Below are 21207 nucleotides of genomic sequence, written 5' to 3' on the forward strand. Positions count from 1 at the left end.
AAAAGAGCCGGCTCTTTCGGCTCCCAACCGGCTCTTCAGGTTGTTTTGTTGCTTGGTGGTTTTATTTATATATGTTTATATATAAATATATGTGCTGGCCCCAAGAGACAAAACACGTACAAACTCCAAAACACATTCCTAGCGTTAACTGAACTTCAAAACAGAGCTACCTCGATCACTTAAATTACACAATTGAAAGCATATGTGTATTGTTTGTGTATTTATACACAAGCACTCATATATATTCAAATAATTTAAAAAAAAAAAAGTTCATTTACCTGTTACTACCACACACCAAATCTGGTCGTTGGTACTTGCTGGCTTGTGTAGCCACCAGGTAACAAAAGCTCAACACTGTGCCTAGCATCCTGGAGCACTTCTGTTGTGTTTTGTACGTGCTTCTTTTAACTATATGAATGTTCAGCTTTTTCCTTTTAAACCAATTTAAAGTGAAACAAAACAAAACACTGGAAAGCACAACACAATTAAATATAAATAAAAATAAGATGCATATCCTCTATCTTATGGGCCTGCATGAATAAACTTTCTGAATCCTTTATCATCCACAACTGAATACAGTTGACGTTGTTGTCCCTGGCTCTCTTTCTCTCTCCCTCCCGCTCTGTTCCTGTGCTACTGCGAGTATAACTACCGCCCCTCCCCTCTCTGCCCAGCACAAAGCACAAAGCACAAGGCTCGCGTGCGAGTGAAGCGGAAAAAATGTGCGAGAGAGAGGGTGAGAGAAAGAAAGAAAAGAAAAAAACTCCACGGCTTGCGATAAGGAGCCGGCTCGCGTCGTTCACGTCAAAGATCCGGCTCTAAGAGCCATTTCGTTCACGACCGACACATCACTATCAAACATCACTTCCCAAATCCCGGACATTTCCAAGACAACAGGAAGTCAGGTGGAATCAAACCAGCAGTCACTGAGACGACATCTGGAGTTTTATCAACCCACACTGAAATCAATTATAGAATTCTTTAATTCAGACTAATCACTGGTTAAATTGGATACAATAATATCAGGATGAATTGTTTCTATATGCAGACAGCAGTCAGAGGTTAACTGCAGTTAAACACCTGACAAATGTCATTTTCGAGCTACTTCTCTGCACTCATCTACATTTTGTTCAGTCCTTCCAAACTGAAGCCAGTTCTTATCATGCCCCAAAGGATGGGATACTTTAAAGAATAAAGACATTTTCTGACGTTGGCTCTGGTTAGAGAGTGATGGAATTGACACCGACTCAGCACCTATACTGATAAAGAAGATTTAAAGTATTCAACTAGTACTGATCTACTGGCTCACAAGAGAAACCATAACAGCAACAAAAAACTCTAAGTTGGTGATGCCCAATAGAAAAATGGGAGTAAGCAGCATTAATATGATGATTTTAGTCTTTTCAGAATTGTTACACCCATTGAAACCAAATCGGTTCGGCCTTATAGCTGTACGAGCCTTTAAAACCTTTAACAGATGTGAGGATATCTCGTGTTGATCACTTAGTTTTTCTTTTTAATTGCTTGTTTTTCCTTCTTACTTTCCTCATCTTTAAAGAGATTAGGTTTAGCTTCAGTTTCAGGTGTACAGATACAGACAATGTCATTCCCCCCCCCCCCCCCTTTTCCAGATATTTTTAAGCTTGATGATGTTGGTGGCTGTTATTCAATTTGTGAAAACAGTACTGCTACTATAAAAACCAGTAACGTCTGTTCCCTCTTTGTTTTTCCTCATGGAGGGTTCATGAGCAGCTTCACTGATATAGTTTCACAATTTTATGGTAACTTCTTCCTTGTTAAGCTACAATTTTAAGTCACATTTCTGACTGGTCTCTTCATTACATTCATTTTACTTTATTTGAAAAAAAATAAAAAAAAGTATGCAGCTACTGTTTCATCTCCTGGTCACGTCACTGGGCCAATCGCTCTCAAAATAAATAGCTGCACACAACCCCTAACTCACAGGCTGGACCTTTACCGATACGGACAGCTCAAGATGTGAACAGTTCGATTATCCCTCATCGCTTTTTGACTTGTTTTGGTTTCCGTTTTTCCCTCAGCAGGAAAACAGAAGCAACGTATTTTTCTAGCTTGCTTATGACACTCACAGGGTCAGTGTGTGACTCTAGTTTCCCAGCTTCACTGGGGTTCATTTATGAAATTAGAGCAGATGAAGGATCATCACAAGAATTCATTTAGTTTTATTTAATTTAAATATGAACCTCTTTTTCTCTCTTAAGCCCGCCAGTACCCTCCTATCACACAGGATCCAACCTCCTCCAATCAAATTGCAGGAGTTACAACAGGCTGGGCGGGGCTACCACCTGGAGAGACAATGGCGTGAAGCAGCAGGTGAGATGAAGGGCGAAGGAAATGGCCAGACAGCCCAGAACCCTTTGGGTGCGTGTTGTGTCATCATGGCCGACTGTTAGTCATTTAGCACCAGCGAAGAGGCAAGAAAATGGGGTCTCTGATGGAAGTTTGCAGGCGCAAAGCAAATGGAATGTGAGTAAGGGGAAATGCAGTTTTTAGTGCAATTTTTTCCTGTCATGTGATGTCCCAGTTCTCTAATCTACACAAGCTTTGACCAAATGGTATCTGTTGACGGTTTAACCTCTCTGGTGAAATAAAATGATGAATTTAAGTAGCATAAAGAGGTTTTGAAAGGCAGATATTAGTCCCATCTAAAGACCAAAACCTAAAGTAAATGTGTGTGTGGGAATACATTTGCAGAAACCATTTGGTCCTTTCTTGGTGGCATTTCCTGGTTAACTGACACTCTTGTTGGAGAGGTGGTGTGGGCTTGTGCGTTTGAATGAAGCTTTTTAGAAGAAGGCCTCGAGTTCCTCCACAGGTAGCCCTGCTGCATCAGAATGTGTGTCTTGAGTTTCTATGAGAGCTTCTGGTTGGCGAAGAAGGATTTCGCCTCTCCGCAGGTGGGGTTGGTGCACAGCGGACAGCGCAGGGTCAGTTGACGGGAACATGGCTCGTTGGACTTCAAGTGGGACTGGACCAGGTCTGCCAAGGCCTGAACGAGATAAATGAATATCAGCAGTCAGACAAGTATGTTCAAACTGTGCCTCACAGATTAGGGCTCCATATAACCAGTAAACAGATGGCTGGAGTCAGCATTTTAATTTTAAAGGCTAAAAGAAAGTAGGCCATCTTAAGTATAACTTCTACATTGGGCACATATCTGCAAACCTTTCTGAAACCCTACGCTGTAACTAATGCTGTAACCCGGCAAAGCAAATATATATTAAGCTTTAAAAGGCATAAAGAACACAGCACTGAAGCAATGGTGGTGGTTACTATAATCAGAATTGAAACCTTTGTGGGTAAAAAGCCAATAAGAATCCTTTTCACTGTGTTTGTTTTAAACAGGATTGTACAGCATACATCTTTAATGTCTTAGAAAGACATTAAATAGAAAATAAATAGACAAACAAGAACTTTTAATCCTTTTCTTTAATCCACACAGGCTCAAATATACATGTACACTTAAATCTTTTAATGTTGTGCTATAGGTTCTGCAGTATTTCAAGTTGATAAGGTCAAGGCATATTAACTTCCCGTTAATAGGCCTGGAATAAAGAAGGAGGAGGACTACCTCCAAAATTGTCAAATCAGTAAGACAGTAGAACTTTGGACACAAGTGGTTGGTCCAATAAGACAATGATCAAAAACGCATATCAAAACTAGTTTTAAAATAGCAGGCAAACATTAAGCCTTTGGAATAGCCTTTCCGAATCCCCGACCTCAACCGTATTGAAAAATTTGTGGATTATGCTTAAAGCCAGATCTGCACCAGGAGACCAAGTTAAATAAGCTACCAATTCTGCCAAGACAAATGGTATCCATCAACAAGCCTCTGGCAGGATATGTGACCAAAAGCAACTGGCAGAGCTGCTACCTGCATACATAATTAATGTGTGTTTGAAACTGAGAAAAAACAATAAATGAATGAAGTTGTGTACCAACTTGTAGTGTTTTGTTTTGTTTTTTTTAATAAATAGTCATTAAAGATGTAGGCTGTACAATTATTCCACTCTGGAAAAAGAACCGCTCAAAGATATCATTAAAAGCACAGAATTACCACGACATTCATGCCCACGATGAGTGGATGTGTCTGACCACATCTGTGAGCAAATGATCATTTACTCAACAAGGTTACAAACACAGTGAACATGAACTACAACTTCAGCTAATGCACTAGACTGGAGCGAGTGCACCTATTGGTGGGTGTTACAATAGTCACATGATAGTTCATTCAACTGCTGAAGTGCAAATTTTGTCTTAAGATCCCCTTACACCAAACATACAGGATGACAGGAGCGCTCCAAAACTTTACCTGAACTGTTGTAATTTTAGTCTTACAGGTGACATTTTTTGCAACTCTGAAATTGCTTTAAAAAGTTGTTAGGTGTAGTAATTTTGAGGGGAACTTTTTTTTTTTTTTTTTTTTTTAAATGAAGCTTCAACACCAGCCAGAGTGTGCAGTAAAAATCCTGATGAATGCATTTTTCTGTATTTTCTAGCTGCTGCTACTTGCAGACGGCAGCAGCTCACTGAGAAACTAAAAACCACACCAAGGAAACCATCCTTCAGTAACTACCAACTAATCATCCTCTGGATATTGATTCACACACACACACACACACACACACACACACACACACACACACACACACACTTGGCAAGGGGTCTCTGAGCACGGCGGGCCTGACCAGCCAGCCAGCCGGGCGGTTCAGTTCTACTGTAGTCAGCTCTAAAGGTTCCCATTGATCTGCCCCTTTCCTTTAATAAACCCTGTGCACACGCACGCACAAACACACACGATACAGCTGGAGGAGTTGCCTGTTGTGAGAAAGGTTTCAGGGTTGAGGATGAAGGGAGAGAGGGAGGTGAGAGAGGAAAGGAAGGAGGGATGGAAGGAAAAATAGTGACAATGGAGAAGGAAAGAGATAAAGGATAGAACGAAGGACACAAGGAGGCATTCACTCATTCATTCACCATCTCATGGCTGCAGCTACTTCACAGGACCATCTCTTCTTTTGACCCCCTTACAGATTTCATACTTAAATATGGTTTTATGGGTCTTGCCTGCAAAGTCAAACGAAACAGCCACTTGTTTTATGTAAATGTATGAAATTTGGCTCACATGTGTGTCATCCCAAAAGGTATAAAAACACCTATGAGAGCCATACCCTGAACACAACAGGAAGGTCCCCATTTTAAATTTACAATGCAACTTTGGTCCAGTTTTAGCAATTTCCAGGCAGTGTACTTTAATGAATTCTTCTTTGCGTTTTTGCTAAAGAGCGTTTCCATGGTGCCAGGGCAAATTTCAATGATTCGTCATGAAACAGTAAAACACAAAAAGTTGCTGCAGCTCAAAACCTGGATCGCCCAATCTGCCCCAAAGTTCATAGATAGAAGTCCTGCCTTGGAACACATGTACATGATAATCTTTGCTTAGAGCGCCACCTAGTGGGAATGGAAATGACAGGTTTCATCATTTTATGCAGTTCGCCTAGAAGGTTAAATCACATCCACCTCATTCAGATTCAGAAGTTTTACTGTGAGAACTAACTTCTTATATATGTTATGTGGTAAAAAGCTCTATGGTGCCAACGAAAAGGTTTCACCTACGACAGGAAAGAAATGTCATATGACATGAACATGCCCCACGGGAACATTGCAGCATACCTCAACTTTATCTTTGCTCGTTTCTTCTTCTACTGTACATATACTGTTGTCATTTACTTTACTCGTCCTTTCTGCTGGCATTAATAGAGAAAAGGTTTGATGACAGAGCTGTAAGTTTGCAAGTTTGAAAAGAAATCTGAATATTTTACAGTCTGGGAACATGAGTGAAAATTTATCTACCAATTGAAAACTCACACTTATTCTTTTGTATTAAGGGGTTGAACATTTTTCCACATTTATTTGCACCTTTTAATAATTACCCGTTGTCAGTCTTCATATTGTTTTACGAATATATATGCAAGCTGGATCTGCATTCTTTCCAATGACCAGCAGAGGGCAACTCCTTTGGTTATAAAATAGAGCCGCAACTACATAGAAGTCTATGGGAAAAACGACCCTACTTCTCACTTGATCTGTGACCTCAGTGAAGAGTTTCTTGATGGGTTTATTGTCCAAGTTGCTCATTTTAACTGTTATTTGATTGATGATGATGCTCATTTTGTCAATTATGGTCATATTTGAAGTAAAAAGGACTGTATAAAGGGCAGTCGGTGGTTAACAACTCCGTTTCTGAGATATATGCAACACTTGCATATGACATTAGAGCCAAAATGCTCAACGCAAGGGATCAAAACACGACTTTAAAAACCAGCGTGGCACTTCATGTTAGGCATCTGCATTTCTTTTAAAGAAAATCTTTGTTCTGCAAACATGGGTCAGGTTAGTGTGTGACAGGTACCTTCATAAAGAGAGGGTTCCCATTCAATGACTCGGCCCTCCTGATGTTCTCCACCCCACACTGGAAAGAAAAATAACAACACATCACAAATGTTCATAACATCTTAGAAAACTGCAAAATTAGGGGACAAACCCTCCCCCCCCCCTTTCCTCATTCCTTTGCTCCTGTCTGAGTTTCTGTTCTGAACGTGGAGTCAGAACACCAAAGAGTCTCTTGATTGTGGACTTAAAAGGTCAGCATTTGCTGCTTTACTCCATTTTATAGCTTTATGCAGTCATTCGTTTGGCTTTTGAGCTTTAGAAACTCAATAGACCCAAAGAGAAAATGCAGTCACTGCCACAGCTCATATGTGATTCACGACCACAACACATCAGTTAAAATGACCGTCATGATATTCTCCAGCCCACTGGGAAAAACTGGAACTGCACATATCTACCAACAATTTAGACTCACACAGAAAAAAGGTAGTAAACGCTCAGTTAATGCGACAGTCTTGTTTTGGAGTAAATTAATCCAAACACGAGGAATTTAATACATCAGGTGTGTAGAGGTGTTACACATTTTTGGTGGAGTATGGTTGTTTTTTTTTTAGCATTTCAGACCTCAAAACTTGGGACTGGAAGACAGATGTGTTTCTTCAGGTTCAAGTTTAGAAACGATTTCGATGGTTCCTCATGGGTATAAGAATGTGTATCTTTATGGCACCAGTCACATTGATTGGTGGCCATTTTACTGGTGCCTTCAGACAGACAGAGGGCACTGGGCTGCTGGAAACAAACCTCACACACATACACACACTTTAGCTAACCAAAACAACCAGTACAAAGACCTTAGCCCTAATTGTAGATCACAAATGCATAAATACGTTTCCCCTATTTAATGAATCTTTCTAAGGACTTTAGAGAAAGAGCAGGTCTGGGTAATTGACTTTCTGCCTGCTTCAGTTTATTTCTCCAAAGGCTGCTGCAGATTTATTCTGTTCTTTTAAATCAGTATTTATGTACCGGTTAATTTTTACATAAAACTGAGGAAATGTATATAAACACTGCTTTTTTCCCCTCTCACCTCTTCTCCCAGCACTTGTCTGTACTCGATGTCCAGCTCGTGTAAGGTCTCTATGTGGTCCGAAGTGAAGGCAATGGGCACCAGCAGCAGGTTCTTCTTCCCTCGCTCACACAGACCTTTGATCACCTCGTCTGTCTGGGGACCGAGCCACGGCATGGGCCCCACCTGAGAGACCACACACAGGACATGGCTGACTTAAGTTCTATAGATGGATGACGTGTCCAAGGTGGTTTAAGGTGTTCCTGGTTCAGTGAGGACGTAAACGACCCTGTGACCTTTCTTGAAATCCCATTAAATATAAAATAAATAAAACTGATACCATGATCTTCTTGCAGGAAGGCTATCTCTGGTACCCTGTGTTACTGTATGTACCACATACTGTGCATTTTCACCCTGTTGGGTTATTCATTCTGCCCTACAGGTAGCCAGTGACAGCTCAGAGTCCTCTTCCACTGTGAAATTTTTATCATTTGTGAATTATGTAAGCTGCCAGGCCCTGTGACCTGAGCACTGAGGAGCTTTGAGGGCTTCTACTCTGAAATAGCAAAAGTATTAGTCAGACAAGTGGCTCCATCTTGTGGCAACACAAAACACAAAAGCAGGCCGGCCAGGTCTAAATAATATTAATAGTTTAGCTGCATGTAAGTATAATAAGAAGGTAAAGCTGGATTGGAAGAGTCTGTCTGCAGAACTAAAGAAAAACTGAACACATTTGCCAGGAATGTGAGCACTGCCCAAATCTATTCTTACCTACGGTGACCAGATGGGCTCCTGCTCATGTAGGAAGTAAAGCATTTTGTCACCGATGGTGACATAGGGGACAGTCTAGGCTCCGGTTGCCTAGGTGACATTGAGTATTTCCCATAGAAAATCCCAAGTTAAACTTTACTGAACTTTTAGGCGAATGGAGCGACTACCTATGAGAGCAAAGGATGCTCTTATCTGTATTTTGATGGTGTGGCAAATAAAATAGAGGGTTACCTAGGCAACTGGAGTCTGGAACGTCCCTTAGCAACAACCAGGCAGCTGCAAAGTTAAAAGTGATGAGCAAATTGTTTCTTGTGTTGATGCCCCCCTTACTTGGAACCTGCCCACTCTGCATCACTAGTGGTCACTTAATCCATCATTACTCAGTCGCTGAATGTCACAGACTTTCTTTGGCCTGTGGTGACCATGTCGCTATGTGCGTTTTTGTCTTTTTAAAGTCAGGCTCAGGGTGAAATAATGCCAAAAAGTAAATAAATAAACAAAACAAACAAACAAAAAAAGCATTTTGACAATGAAAGTTGTGTGAAAAACAGCAAAGCATACGCTCAGTGAATTTAAACCATATTGATAAGCATTACAAACTGATGTGTGATCAGTGTTGAGTATGCAGCGTTACCTGATTATTACAGCACACTGTCACCACTAGGTGGTGCTGCTGGTTTATTCAATTACGTAGCGAGTGATGTTTACTCACCCTGGACTGCCACACCAGTCTGTAGGGGTTACAGTGACCCAGTCTTTCAATGACCCTCTGAACTGTGGCTCCCACCTCCTGAGGATACGGGTCACCTCTGTTTACAACCTGCAGCACAGGGCACACAACAGCACGGCGCTAAGCAACATTAACACATTAAGCAGTTCCTGAATAATGTGCTGGAAGAAAGTACTTCAGCTGGACAAAAACCTTCTGTTACCTAATGGCATGGTTCAAAGAAAGCTAACAAGGCACGAGGAAATCAGATCTCTCATCTGAGAAGCTTGGCCTATCACAGAGTTTGGGACTTTCCTGGATTTAAAGTGTGAGTAGTTACACTGAACTGCTGGTGACATGTTGGATATAGATGCCAAAGATGTGCTGTCAAACTAACCAATTAAGCAGCAGAAAACAGTTTTATAGGCTTCCTAACAGCAAAGACAAACTGAATTTGCACTGATTTCTGTTGAGATATTTCAGGTTTTTCATCTGTTTTGATGAACCGTCAGGTAACAAATCGGAATAGTTTTTAAAGTGTACTTCTTTACACGAAAAGAAAATGAAGATGAAGTGGGTTTTGTTTTCTAGAGATAAATACTACTACTCCATTGTGAAAGGAAATGCCTATACTGAGAAATATCAGTAAATTTTAGTAGTAATTTGTGGAAAGCACATCAGTTTTTATAAGAGTGTCAGTGTCAGTACCATCTGATCAGTGTCATCAGTAATAAGGACCAGACCCCACTCTGGCTTCATTCGTTCCTTTCCAAGAGTCAGTCCCCAGAAACTGTGACAGCAAATGCCAAACTTTACAGTCTGGTGACAAAAACCTGTTCTCATTTTTATAATCCACCCCTTCAAATGTATTAAAGTTTAAAAGTTGGGGTGATGGGTGTGATACCGACAGCTGCTGCAAGCTGGAGTCACTTCACTCGATTTTATGACCCTTTTAAGCCTTTTACTTGAATTATCTGAGAAATATAATGAGTGTTATGCAGTACAGAGCTTAGAGAAGTCTGTGGTCCAGTTCTGGTGAGTGAAACTTGAGTATTTTATTAGCATGTTACTTTGAGGCTAGAGCAGTACTGATAGTAGTTTTTCATACTTACAGCCATGGGGAGTGAGTGTGCCGAGAACAGAATGACAACATCATCTCTCTTATCTTCTGGAAACTTCAGCAGTTCATTTCTGATATGTTCTGCAAAACACTGGACACAGACACACACACTTAGGGTGTATTATAAACACAGCTAGTGAAATTTACCTCAGCTGATAAAACACAGTCAGGACAAAAAGCTGCCATGATCACCCACCACAACTGCTTTCTGGTCATTTAGCTGCGTGGTGACTTACTGACTGACTCTGTTTTCTTACACACTATATTACCAAAAGCATTCACTCACCCAATCAAATATACCAATCTCTCCCACTGCCACAGGTGTATTTATTTATTTAAAAAAGAAAAAAAGAAAAAAAAAAAGGCACCCCTGGGCATGCAGACTGCTTCTACAAACATCTGTGAAAGAATGGGTCGCTCTCAGGAGCTCACTGAATTCCTTCCTGACCTCAAACCCTCTAGGATGAATTAGAGCAAAGACTCCAAGCCGGCCATCTCGCCCAACCCAACATCAGTGTCTGACCTCACATGTGCACATGTGGAAGACTGGTCAAAAACTCTCATGAACACTCCCAAACCTTATGGAAAGCTTTCCCAGGAGAGCTGAAGCCTTTACAAACGGTGGGTCAAAAATCATATTAAGCCCTATGGATTAAGAATGGGATGTTACTCAAGTTCATATGGATGTGAAGGCAGATGAGTGAATACTTTTGGCAGAATCGTGTACATCAGTACTAGTTTGTTTTACTTTGCATGTGTGTACACACATGTTTAGACATCTTTGTGAGGACAGAAATTGGCCTCCACTGTACCAAATGCCCGTCCCAACAAGTTTGAAGGCAGTTTTGCAGCATAAAATGTGGTTGTAGTGTCAGGGTTAGAATTAGCCTAATCATAAGGGTTAGGGTAAGCGGCTAAGGAAAGCATTATGCCAATTAGATGTCCTCACTAAGATATGAAAATGAGTGCGTGTGTCTCTAACCTCCACCAACAGAGGGTGTGTGGGCCAACGGTCGATGACACTCCAGCGCATTTTCGGCCTGTCAGCTCTGTTGCTGTAGTAACGGTAGATGGCGTTCAGACTGCTGCCTGTGAGCAAAAGAAAACACATTGAGAAATACTTCATTACACAGGAATAAAATCTCTCTGCTGCTGCCAATCACTAATCAATAAATTTCCTCAAAGTTTCTTCCTCAGATGCATATTTTGTAACCCAAAAACAGTCTGTGGGCACCGATTCATGGATGGATTGTGGGTTTGAAGAGTGTGCCTGCCTCACGTGTGAGCTGGGCGTTCTTGGAACAGTCTGAGAACATGCTGAGTGTGATTTAGTCTGGAGAGAACAGAGTGTATTTATCAGGAGCTCGCAGAGCAGACAGCACCCTGGGTGTGGCGGCATTAACGGACACAAACGTCTGAGTAATCTTCTGATTGTTCCTTTTACATGTTCTCTACATTTAACAGACATCATTTCCTGCTTGTGTCACCTGTGGTGGAGCAGCTGTACTGAGGATACTGCGTGAAGGCCACAGCTCTCTCCACTCCCTCTTTCTCCATCTCCTCAATGGCTTCCTCCGTCAGCGGGTGAACGTACCGGAAGCCGATGTAGAACTTGTGAGGAGCTGCGCAGAGAGAAGAAACAGCCAATGACCAGACAGCACGGGAGAAACTCACTGGCAACATTACAGTTTGAATATGCAGGATATGCAGTTTAATTGAAATCTTCAAATAAAAATAAAATTTCAGGAGCTTAAAGGGAGGTTTTTATGAAGATTATCGTGCTTTTAGACCAAATTCTAACAGATCTGGTCAGCTTTCAGATTGCTGCTGTGTTATCAGTGAGGTGTGCTGCAGGCGTGTGAGGAGACACTCCTTCGCTGTCTTACTATCTCCATTTCACACACACTTTGCCAACAACAGCCAAGCAAACCATAATCTCAATAAAAGCACACAAACTGCCTCCAAACATGACTTTAACTCCATGTAAGCTGTCAGATTTGAGGAGGAGCGGAGGCCTCTGTGAGGCATCCTCACCCGTCTCAGGGCTCATCTCGTCCAGCAGCTTCACCATGCCCTCCCCCTGCATGGACGTCCAGTGTTTGATGGGCGAGCCTCCTCCGATCTTGCTGTACTGCTCCTGGATCTTCGGTGTGCGCTGCTTGGCGATGAATGGGCCGAGTTTACTGCAGAGCGGGAGGCAGATCGCACAGCTGCAGTTACACAACTCACACTTAATGCATCACAGATTTAATACAGTGAATTATTGCGCAGCAACGAAGAAGAAGAAAAGCAAATGACCTGTAACAGCACTATAACGTGTGATTTCTGGAGCTTTAAAGGGTCAAGGTTCATTATTAACATTTTCAGTAAGATGTGCAGTTTCCATGGACACGGAGGTGAGATTCATGTCCACAAGCGTCACCAAACACCAGACAATAAATCTAGTTTAGAGTTTCCAGCATGGACTTTCTGCAGCGAGAAGCAAGAAGCACTAACGTTTGCACCGTTTTTGTGTTTCCCACTCCAGGGAAACCTGTCAGACAACTCTGCTCAAAATGGCCAGAAGCAGGAAAGGTAAAGTGACCACCAAGTACACAATGATGGCAGGAATTTATTATTTTAACATTTCTATTGTCAGGTCTAGTTGGATTCATCCTGTTACATCATGAAATGCTGTTGTAGTCCAACGAGCAGATGCTGCATGGATGAACAAACAGACCTTACTGAGCACTGGTGCAGGGTTACAAGGAGTTTGTGCCGTCATATTTGAGCATTTTAAAAGGCCAAACAATAAAACAGAAACACAAAACGGTCTAAAATTATACAAAACATGCACAACACGACCCCCTAGCAGGTCAGTATTATTCTGTCCAGCTTCTGAGGATGGTTTGTCTCAGTGCTGGACAACATGGAGACGGACACTCGTGTTGTTTTCTTACACAGAGCAGAGATTACAATCATGACACTTAAAAATAAATAAATAAATAAATAAATAAATAAAAGGAGATTCTTCACACAAAGAGCTTCACTTCTGGGTGAAATAGAAGTTAAAGGGAGGGAGCTCTGCTCTGTGAGGTTATACTTAGACACAGCTGTCATTTGACCCCCTGCTAATGTTAGCATGCTGAAATGCTCACCATCCTAACCCGGCATGTTAGCAGCAAACAAAGAGGAGCAGTGGCTGATGGGAATCTCTCTACTTTACAGTCAAACAGCTTCAAGTGTAAGAAAGGCTTAACCCCCGAGGTCCAACCGAGGTCAGCCGACTGACAGACAAACGCGTTTAGTCATTTGTGTTTCAGTTACAGTTCGACTTTGACATTTCTTCAATGTTTTAAAAATGTTCCAAAACTGTACAGAAAGTTGCATTATGTGCATTTATGTGCAGGGCAGCACGGTGGTGCAGTGGCCAACCCCATCACCTCACAGCATGGGTCCTTCTGTATGGGTACCCCAGCTTCCTCCCACAGCCCAAAACCATGCACGAGGCCCTTCAGCAGACTGGTGAGCTGTCCAGGGTGTACCCCGCATCTTATCCTGTGACAGCCCCACCCCAAGACCCTGAACTGGATGCATTAAGCGGGTCTTAATTTCTGGAAAGCTCTTCACAGAGTGAACTCAGTTCAGATCAAACTGCTGGTTTGGAATGACGTCCTTGGTTAAGTCACAGGACACATTTGCACCCAAATATCCAGACTTTCGCTATAGCGCTTCATTCCCTCGGGGTCGGGACCGCCCGAGGTCTAAATAAAGTCAATAAGTGGCTCATAAAACATTCATATTGAGGTGGAGCAATCTTTGAAGTCAAAGTGTGTGATCTTGGGTCAGTCACGCCTGCTTTAAAAAGGATCAGTGCTGCTAAAAACCACAAAGATTTTTCTTCTCAGTGGGACGTTATGAAATACGGACACAGCACAGAGCCGTCACCCAACAAACTTCCTCAAACCGCCCGCCCCCACTGTGTGTGCTTACATATGTGTAAACCCAAAAATAAAGCAGTTGCTTTTAATTCATCACATAATCTAAACAGAAAACATCTGGGGAGTTTCAGAAAAGCACGAGAGCATAACATAATCCACTAGATCCCCACAAAGCCCTGCTGAAATAATGATGACAGAGGACTGTTTGAAGGAAGGACCTCTTATCAGAGCTTTATATCCTGTTTACATCCTGTCCACCGGAGAGTTCACATTACGGGCTAAATGCATGGAGCGAGCGCTGGGAAACCGAGATCCCAGCTGTTAAACACCGACCACCTCAACTCTAAGGTCAGCTGTTTGCGTCACTATATTTTGTGTTCACATTTGCAAATAATTCCTTGCATTTAAGGCAGCGTGATCTCTGTGTGCGTACTTCTGTACTGGGAGTTTCATCAGGTCTGTGTCCATGAAGAGGCGTAACAAGAAGTCGTGAACATCTTCTAGCTTCTCGGGTCCTCCCATGTTCAGCATCAGGATCCCCGTCTTCGGCTTCCTGCAGACAGGAGAGAGTCACGATCAATAATTCACATCTAACACCCCTAAAAGATGTGACACTGTGTAGAAACTGTGCACTAGGCCAAATCTAGGTCAGAAAAATTATGGATGGAAGCCAGGGGGACTGGGAAGATATTTCAAGGGGGAGCTTCTGTTAGGTAAATTTAATCGTTTAAGAACAAAAGGCATAAATTATTGGAATAAATAATGAAAAGTTGAGCCAAACAGGATCTAAACCAGACTCAGTGCTTCAATGCGTTTACACCCCACAAAGTACAAAGTCAGGTCATTCAGCAGTCTGTATTTTAATGTTAATCAATTGCAAATTAACAAATCTGATCTAGAGTTTAGGGCTGTACTATATCATACCGTTCACGGTAATACCAGTGTAATTTTGGGCAACGATAGGAAAATGAAATATCGCGATAGAATATGGGTAAAACGCGCATGAGCAGTGCCTTTGTTTACATAAGCACATGGCGGCGACGCAGAATGAGAAGAGCGAAAACAGATCGTTGAATGAAACCGATGAATCAGAATTGGTTTGTAAAAATGCTCCAACTTCAGTGGTGTGGAACTGATTTAGCTTTCGTCCGTCAGATACACAACAAAGCACTATTTTTGGTAGAGCATGCTAGCGGGCCGTCGTTATTACCGTGTTGTTTGGAAAATACGGCACACTTAAAATCAATCCTTTGATTTTTCTGAAAATCAACAGGTCCCCTTATAATCCCGTGTGCCTTATGTATGAATTCTGGTTGTGTTTACTGACCTCGAAACGATTTTATGTACACGGCGCTCGAAAATCTGTCAAATGTTTCAGTACGACTTTGCTAAGCTACGAAGCCGCACCGCTTGATGGATTGTTGGAGCATTATGGCTATCGTAGGCAGGAGCCTCGCGGAGGGATACGTACTGTGCTTCAACATAATATTACCATATTGTGTGTGTATAACCTCTTCAAGTTTTGTGGATATTATACATGGTTATGCTGAGGATCTGTCGGCCAGTTTCCACTGGAAATGTCTTTTGGTTAAACTGTCAGCAAGGATTTTGCACTGTTACATTTTTATATAACTTTAATGCACAAAAAAAACAGCTGCTTGTTTAAGTGAAAATACATTGATGGGTTTTTGCACTGATAAAAGTTGTGGAGTTGTAAAGTATTTTGTCTAGTGTCAATTATGTCGTCAGTTATATCGTTATTGCAAATTTTCAAATGTATATCATGATAAATGTTTTTGGTCATATCGCCCTGCTCTACTAGAGTTAATAAAGGTCATTTATCTTTCTTTCCTCACATACAACAAGTTCTGATGTTTATGCCCACTTCTCATTAACAAAAATGCATTTTATGCTTTAATAAATGAAAGTCCAGTTATGAAAATTGGTAGTGAAGGGTAAACATTTCCCCTAACAGAAGAAAACCTGCTTGGAGGAGACGCCAATGTATTTATGCACAAAAAACTGCATAAAAGCATTTATGCTGTAGACCAATGTGGGCAAAGCTCAGCAGGAATTATCTGCCTGCTGCTTTTCCATCCTCTGACGCTACATCACTGCAGGCCTTACAGCCGTAGCAGCTCCGAGAAACATGTTTCACTGCTAAGGTTTTAAACCCTTCAGTGAGCTTTGAACTCCAATAATCTGCTGTCACATTCATAAATATAGCTTAACTGTCAGCTCGAGGAGGACAGAATTTTATAAAGAGGCGTGAGGCGGGTCCTGTGTGAGAAGATGTCGACAAACTGGTGAAAACAGTCCCTGTCATTTCTAATGAACCCCAGCAGGTCAGACCAGGAGAAACGATTTCACAGAAGATGAAAGGAAATCCACCATTATTTGTTCTTTAATCATTACAGGACGTCTTCTCCCCTCCTCACTCCTGACAGGCTTTCACCTTCTTTTAGACTCAAGATGCTTTGTGAAACGTGTTTTTTGTTTTTTTAGACAAGGTCAGGAATCTTTGTGTATACAGCCCTGCACACTGGTGTGGAGCGGTTTTATTAGACTTTGCTTCTGAAATAAAAGGAATAAATCAATCAATAGGAGAGCAGCTAAAGCAAACTTAACATAGATGATAGAAAGTACGAATCTATCGGGCTAGTATCGATCTAATACCAATACTTGGATTGATCCACCCACCTCTGGCACTGACTCTGTGTTTAGAGACCCCTTTAGCCATTTACACCTATTTCATATTTTGTGTGTGTGTGTGTGTGTGTGTGTGTGTGTGTTTGTGGACGCCGGGTATAAACATCTTTGTGGGGACCAAAAATTGGAAGTTTACTATACTTGTGGGTACTAGTGGTGTGCGGATCGATATTGAAATATCGATTCTTCTGATACCAGTCATTTATGTTCTAGAATCAATTCTCATATTAAAATATCGATATTTTAGTACTTTGGGGTAAATTTGTAGTTTTTCATTAACAGGAACAAAGTGGAAAGAAACTATATCATTCGGATTGTCTAAATTGGAAGGAACTATTTCCTCTTACGCCTTTCATAGTCATGTGCAAAACACAGCTGTATAAATGTGTCCAGCCCCTGGCGTGCGCACTCACAACAATGGCTGAGCATAAATGGAGTCATGTGTGCACGTATTTTACCTCCACAAACGGCCGAGGCGCAGTTTGCGATACATGTGGCAAGACAGTGACGTGTTGTGGCAACACCACTAACCTCGTCAAACACCTGAGAGTAAATCACATCACAGAATATGACGAGCTTATGTTGAGGCGAACTGAAGAGGAGGAGAGGGACAGGTGCTGCTAGGGCGAGACAGACGTCTCTCAGGACTCCCTGAGAGACGTCTGTCTCTCAACATGTTCAAATAGGGCACAACTTCAGGTTTTTTATTTCTACATGATAATTCTACATTATTAAGCAAAAAGAACAAGTAGTCTGATGTCCTGTAATCATTATGAAGCTATATTATTACAATTTCATAATACAATTATATATTGTATTATGAAATACAATGAAACATTACGTTTTTGTACAGAGTATCGGTATCGGATCAGTATCGTCGATACCACCCTGACTTTTACTTGGTATCGGATCAGAAAGGAAATCAGTGGTATCGCACATCACTAGTGGGGACCAACAGCCCTTGTGGTCCCGGTCCCCACAAGTTTGAAGGCATTTTTGAGACTCAAAATGTGGTTTTAGTGTCAGGGATACAATTAGGTTATGGTTAGGTTTAGGCAAAGGCTTAAGGGTAGGTATTCATTTTTGATATTTAGGGTAAGGATAAGCAGCTAGGGAAAGCATTATTTCAATTAGATGTCCTCGCTAAGACATGAAATCGAGTGTGGCGTGTGTGACCTGTTTTCCTGCGTCTCTGGAGTCTGGGCGTAGGCGGCGGCTGCAGCAGTGGAGCGTCGTCTCAAACTCAGACTCAAGCTGCTCCTGGCAACTGAAGAACAAGAAACAGTGCGATTCATCGGAACAACAATTAGATGATTTTATTAGCTCAAGAATCAGTGAGTGAGCGTAACGATCAGTTTGTAATGAGTGTAGAGTTCAACCATGGATCAGTTTTAAGGTGAAGAGAAGGCAAATCTGTTGTTACATTAAACTCAAAAGTCTCTCTTCCAGAAAAATCACAGAGGTAACACAGCCAATGCTACTCTCCAAAGAAGTACTGTGAAACTACAGTTATAGCTGTAATAACAATCTTAATTTCTATTTTGCTTATGGATTAAAATAGTACATAATAATAATAATAATAATAATAATAATAACAACAACAACAACAACATTTTACCGTTGCATTTTGGCTCCTTTTTAAATCTGTCATGGCTGCACTGGTTCAGGCTTTGTGCAGATAAATGGGCACTGATATGAGCATAGAAATGCAGATAAAATGTAAGCGCTCACACAAAATCACAGCTGGATTCAAGCTGACGATTTTTTGGTCTTTCTGGTCTTAACGTGTAATTTAATTGCCTTTTTTTAAATTTCATTGTCATTCTGGGCATTTTGGGGGTTTATTGAAAAACAAAATATTAAACACACAAAAAAAATAATGATAGATGTGTGCGTTTAAGTTATGGCCTTCATTCATTATCATCTGTGCACATGCATGGTCTGAATCAGTTATAAATCTGTTCATAGAGTATGAATGAGGCAATTTTGCCCCCACCTGGGATGAAACAGTCTATATAAATAAAGATTTGTTTGCTTCATCTCATCATGTTTGGACTGTTATAATTTCCTAACCCACTCAGGCCTCAAACCCCAGCTGCTGGGCAAGAGTGAACTTAACACCAGCTTCCTGGCAGATACAGAGTTTACTTTAAACTTTTTAAAAGTACCCATAAATCCTAAAGTGGTCTCAGATTAGTGGATCTGTTACAGATTTATTTATGGATTATGAAGCTGAAGTCATGAATGAGCTTTTAAACTGTTATTGCCGTTTTAACTGCGTGCATTCTCTTCTTTAGATCGTTGCCCTTTTTTTTCAAATATCCTGGGAAACACTTTGAAAGTACTTCTTGAAAGCTGTCGTGGAAATAAACTTTATTATTCTAATAATAATGATAATAACTATACAGTCTAACCGATGCGTTCAGCCGGCTTCACTTTCATAACCGCTCCCAGCAGTACCGCGCCGCACCGCCAGGGGGCTCGCTGAGGTTACGCAAGTTCACAGAGCTGCAATTGTGTAACTTCGAGTCTTTCTTTCTTCCTCCCGGCGCTAAAACGCGAAGTGTATGTGCACACTGGCGATAGTTTCAGGCCACCTGACGCTCACCAAATGCAGCCTAGGCATGGGATAAATCCCTTATGTAACGCTCACGTTCGCACAGCAACCTAAAGGGACGCAGCTCTGCCGCGTCAAGCTTGTGGAAATGAGCCGCAGAAACACCAACGTTTACAAAATAAGAGAGCAATCATGGTAACACATTCAGATAATTTTAGCCTTTCCGCCTAACCGCATGGGTATTATACACAAAACCTGGGTTCGATGTATTCCAAAAAAGACGACGGTGACGGTAAAAAAAAAAAAAGTCAGTAATATGGCAAAATAAAGGAGGTTGTTAAAAGCGAGGGGCACATCCGGCCAGGAAGTTGTTATGCTATCCCCTGAGCTAACTTTACATTTACAAAATATTGATGTCAATGTCAGAAGCGTGCTGTTGAGTTTCTGGCAAATAAAAATAAAATAATTCAGTGACTGTAAACTGTGTAAAATAAGCGCTGTGATGCTGTTTATGCCCTGACATTAAATCCTCAGAAAACCAGTAAAACTTGGAAGTTTTCTCTTCAGGCTAACTTGGCGGCGCAATCACACTCACACTGGATCGAACGACCGGCGCTGCCCAGGGCTGCCATCATGTTCGCTTTCACTGACGCAAAAAACGTCTCCGCGCCTGCTAAGATTAAGGCTGGATGCTGAGACTCTCTGCTGCTGGATCCACAGTAACTCACGGTACTATCCGACACCACAGCCAGATTCCTTCAGCTACCGCCGGCTGCCTGCAAGGACTTCCGTTAAGAGTTATAACAGCTAATGAAAAACAACTTCCGGTTTAGAGTTTCGAAACAAAATCTAACACGAGCTAAACGTTACAAAAACTGCATTGATGTAATGTCATCTTTTTCATTAGATTTCACCTGTATATCTTCTTAAAATATATTTAAACGCTTTAAAAACTAAAATATGTGTCCTGGATAATTTCCTCATAAGAGGATGTCACTATTATATTTTTTAATGATTACACTATGAAGGATATTTATCAGGCACTTCCGAACTGGAAGTGGTATTACAACATAGGACATTTAGGTTTTTTTGTCCCCTAAAGTCGGATTTTTATTTTTTACATTCCTATTCAAGCATGTAGTATTAGTCTTTGGTCAATGCATTTTATTATTTGTAATTAAATCTTCTCAGCAATATTTTTTCCCTCAACGTTCAACGAAAAAAAAAGCCAAAATAAATAATAAAAGACAATCTAGAATAAAGACAATGAAACACAACATAAAATAAAATCAATCAAAACTAAAACAAAACAACAAAAACAGTAAAACTGAAGCTTTTTTTATTGTAAGTAAATACATAAATAAATAACAACAAAATTTATAAAAGGAAGAAAAAAAGAAAAATACAAGGTCATACAAAAGATTACACAAATTATAGAAAACCATGTCAGTTCCAGAGATTAGTGAACTATTTTACTCTAATTACAACTATTTGGGATTTAAGAAGGTAAGTATACAAAAAATAATTGAATAAATTAAACTGAACATATATTTCACATTTCTCATTGTATTTATGACAGTAAAATTATATATAGAAACGGATTGTAAGCTGCATTGTACAAGCCCTTTGCTCGATATCTATTTTGTTTTTGCTTTAAACTGAGAAAAAGAAAAGAAAAAGAACACGTGCTTTTATTATAGAAATAGCTTGAGTCAATTTCCGGTCTGTTGCTTTGTTACCGTGGCGTGCTTAACGTAGAATCGTTATCTCAGTGTGGCGTCATCTTAACGTTAAAGGACCCCGCCCACGGCCGTGCTGGTCACGCCCACAGGCGGCGTGTTAAGAGACATGTGTTAGGAGATAAAGTATCAGAGTTTAATCAGAGCTGGAAACAAGAAGAGAAACGTTAATTTAAACAGAAAAAGCGAA

General features: G+C 41.0%; 1 protein-coding gene across 1 annotated transcript; it reads right to left on the reverse strand.

Annotated features, from left to right (window-relative positions):
• Positions 1-2185: 2185 nt before the first annotated feature.
• On the reverse strand, positions 2186-20096 carry fech (ferrochelatase). Its single transcript, XM_086300080.1, has 11 exons — positions 19874-20096; positions 17898-17988; positions 14446-14565; positions 12127-12275; positions 11580-11714; positions 11075-11181; positions 10085-10183; positions 8976-9083; positions 7514-7678; positions 6449-6508; positions 2186-3028 (listed from the first exon to the last, which is right to left on the reverse strand). The coding sequence occupies exons 1-11, from the start codon at positions 19911-19913 to the stop codon at positions 2891-2893; spliced, it is 1212 nt and encodes a 403-aa protein (XP_086156206.1). The 5' UTR covers positions 19914-20096; the 3' UTR covers positions 2186-2890.
• Between the last annotated feature and the right edge of the window lie 1111 nt (positions 20097-21207).

Source organism: Aulonocara sp. 'chitande type north' Nkhata Bay, linkage group LG7 (genome assembly GCF_057382095.1).
Source record: "Aulonocara sp. 'chitande type north' Nkhata Bay isolate Kocher_YH1m ecotype deep benthic linkage group LG7, A_spYH_male_GT1.1, whole genome shotgun sequence".
NCBI classification, from domain to species: domain Eukaryota; kingdom Metazoa; phylum Chordata; class Actinopteri; order Cichliformes; family Cichlidae; genus Aulonocara; species Aulonocara sp. 'chitande type north' Nkhata Bay.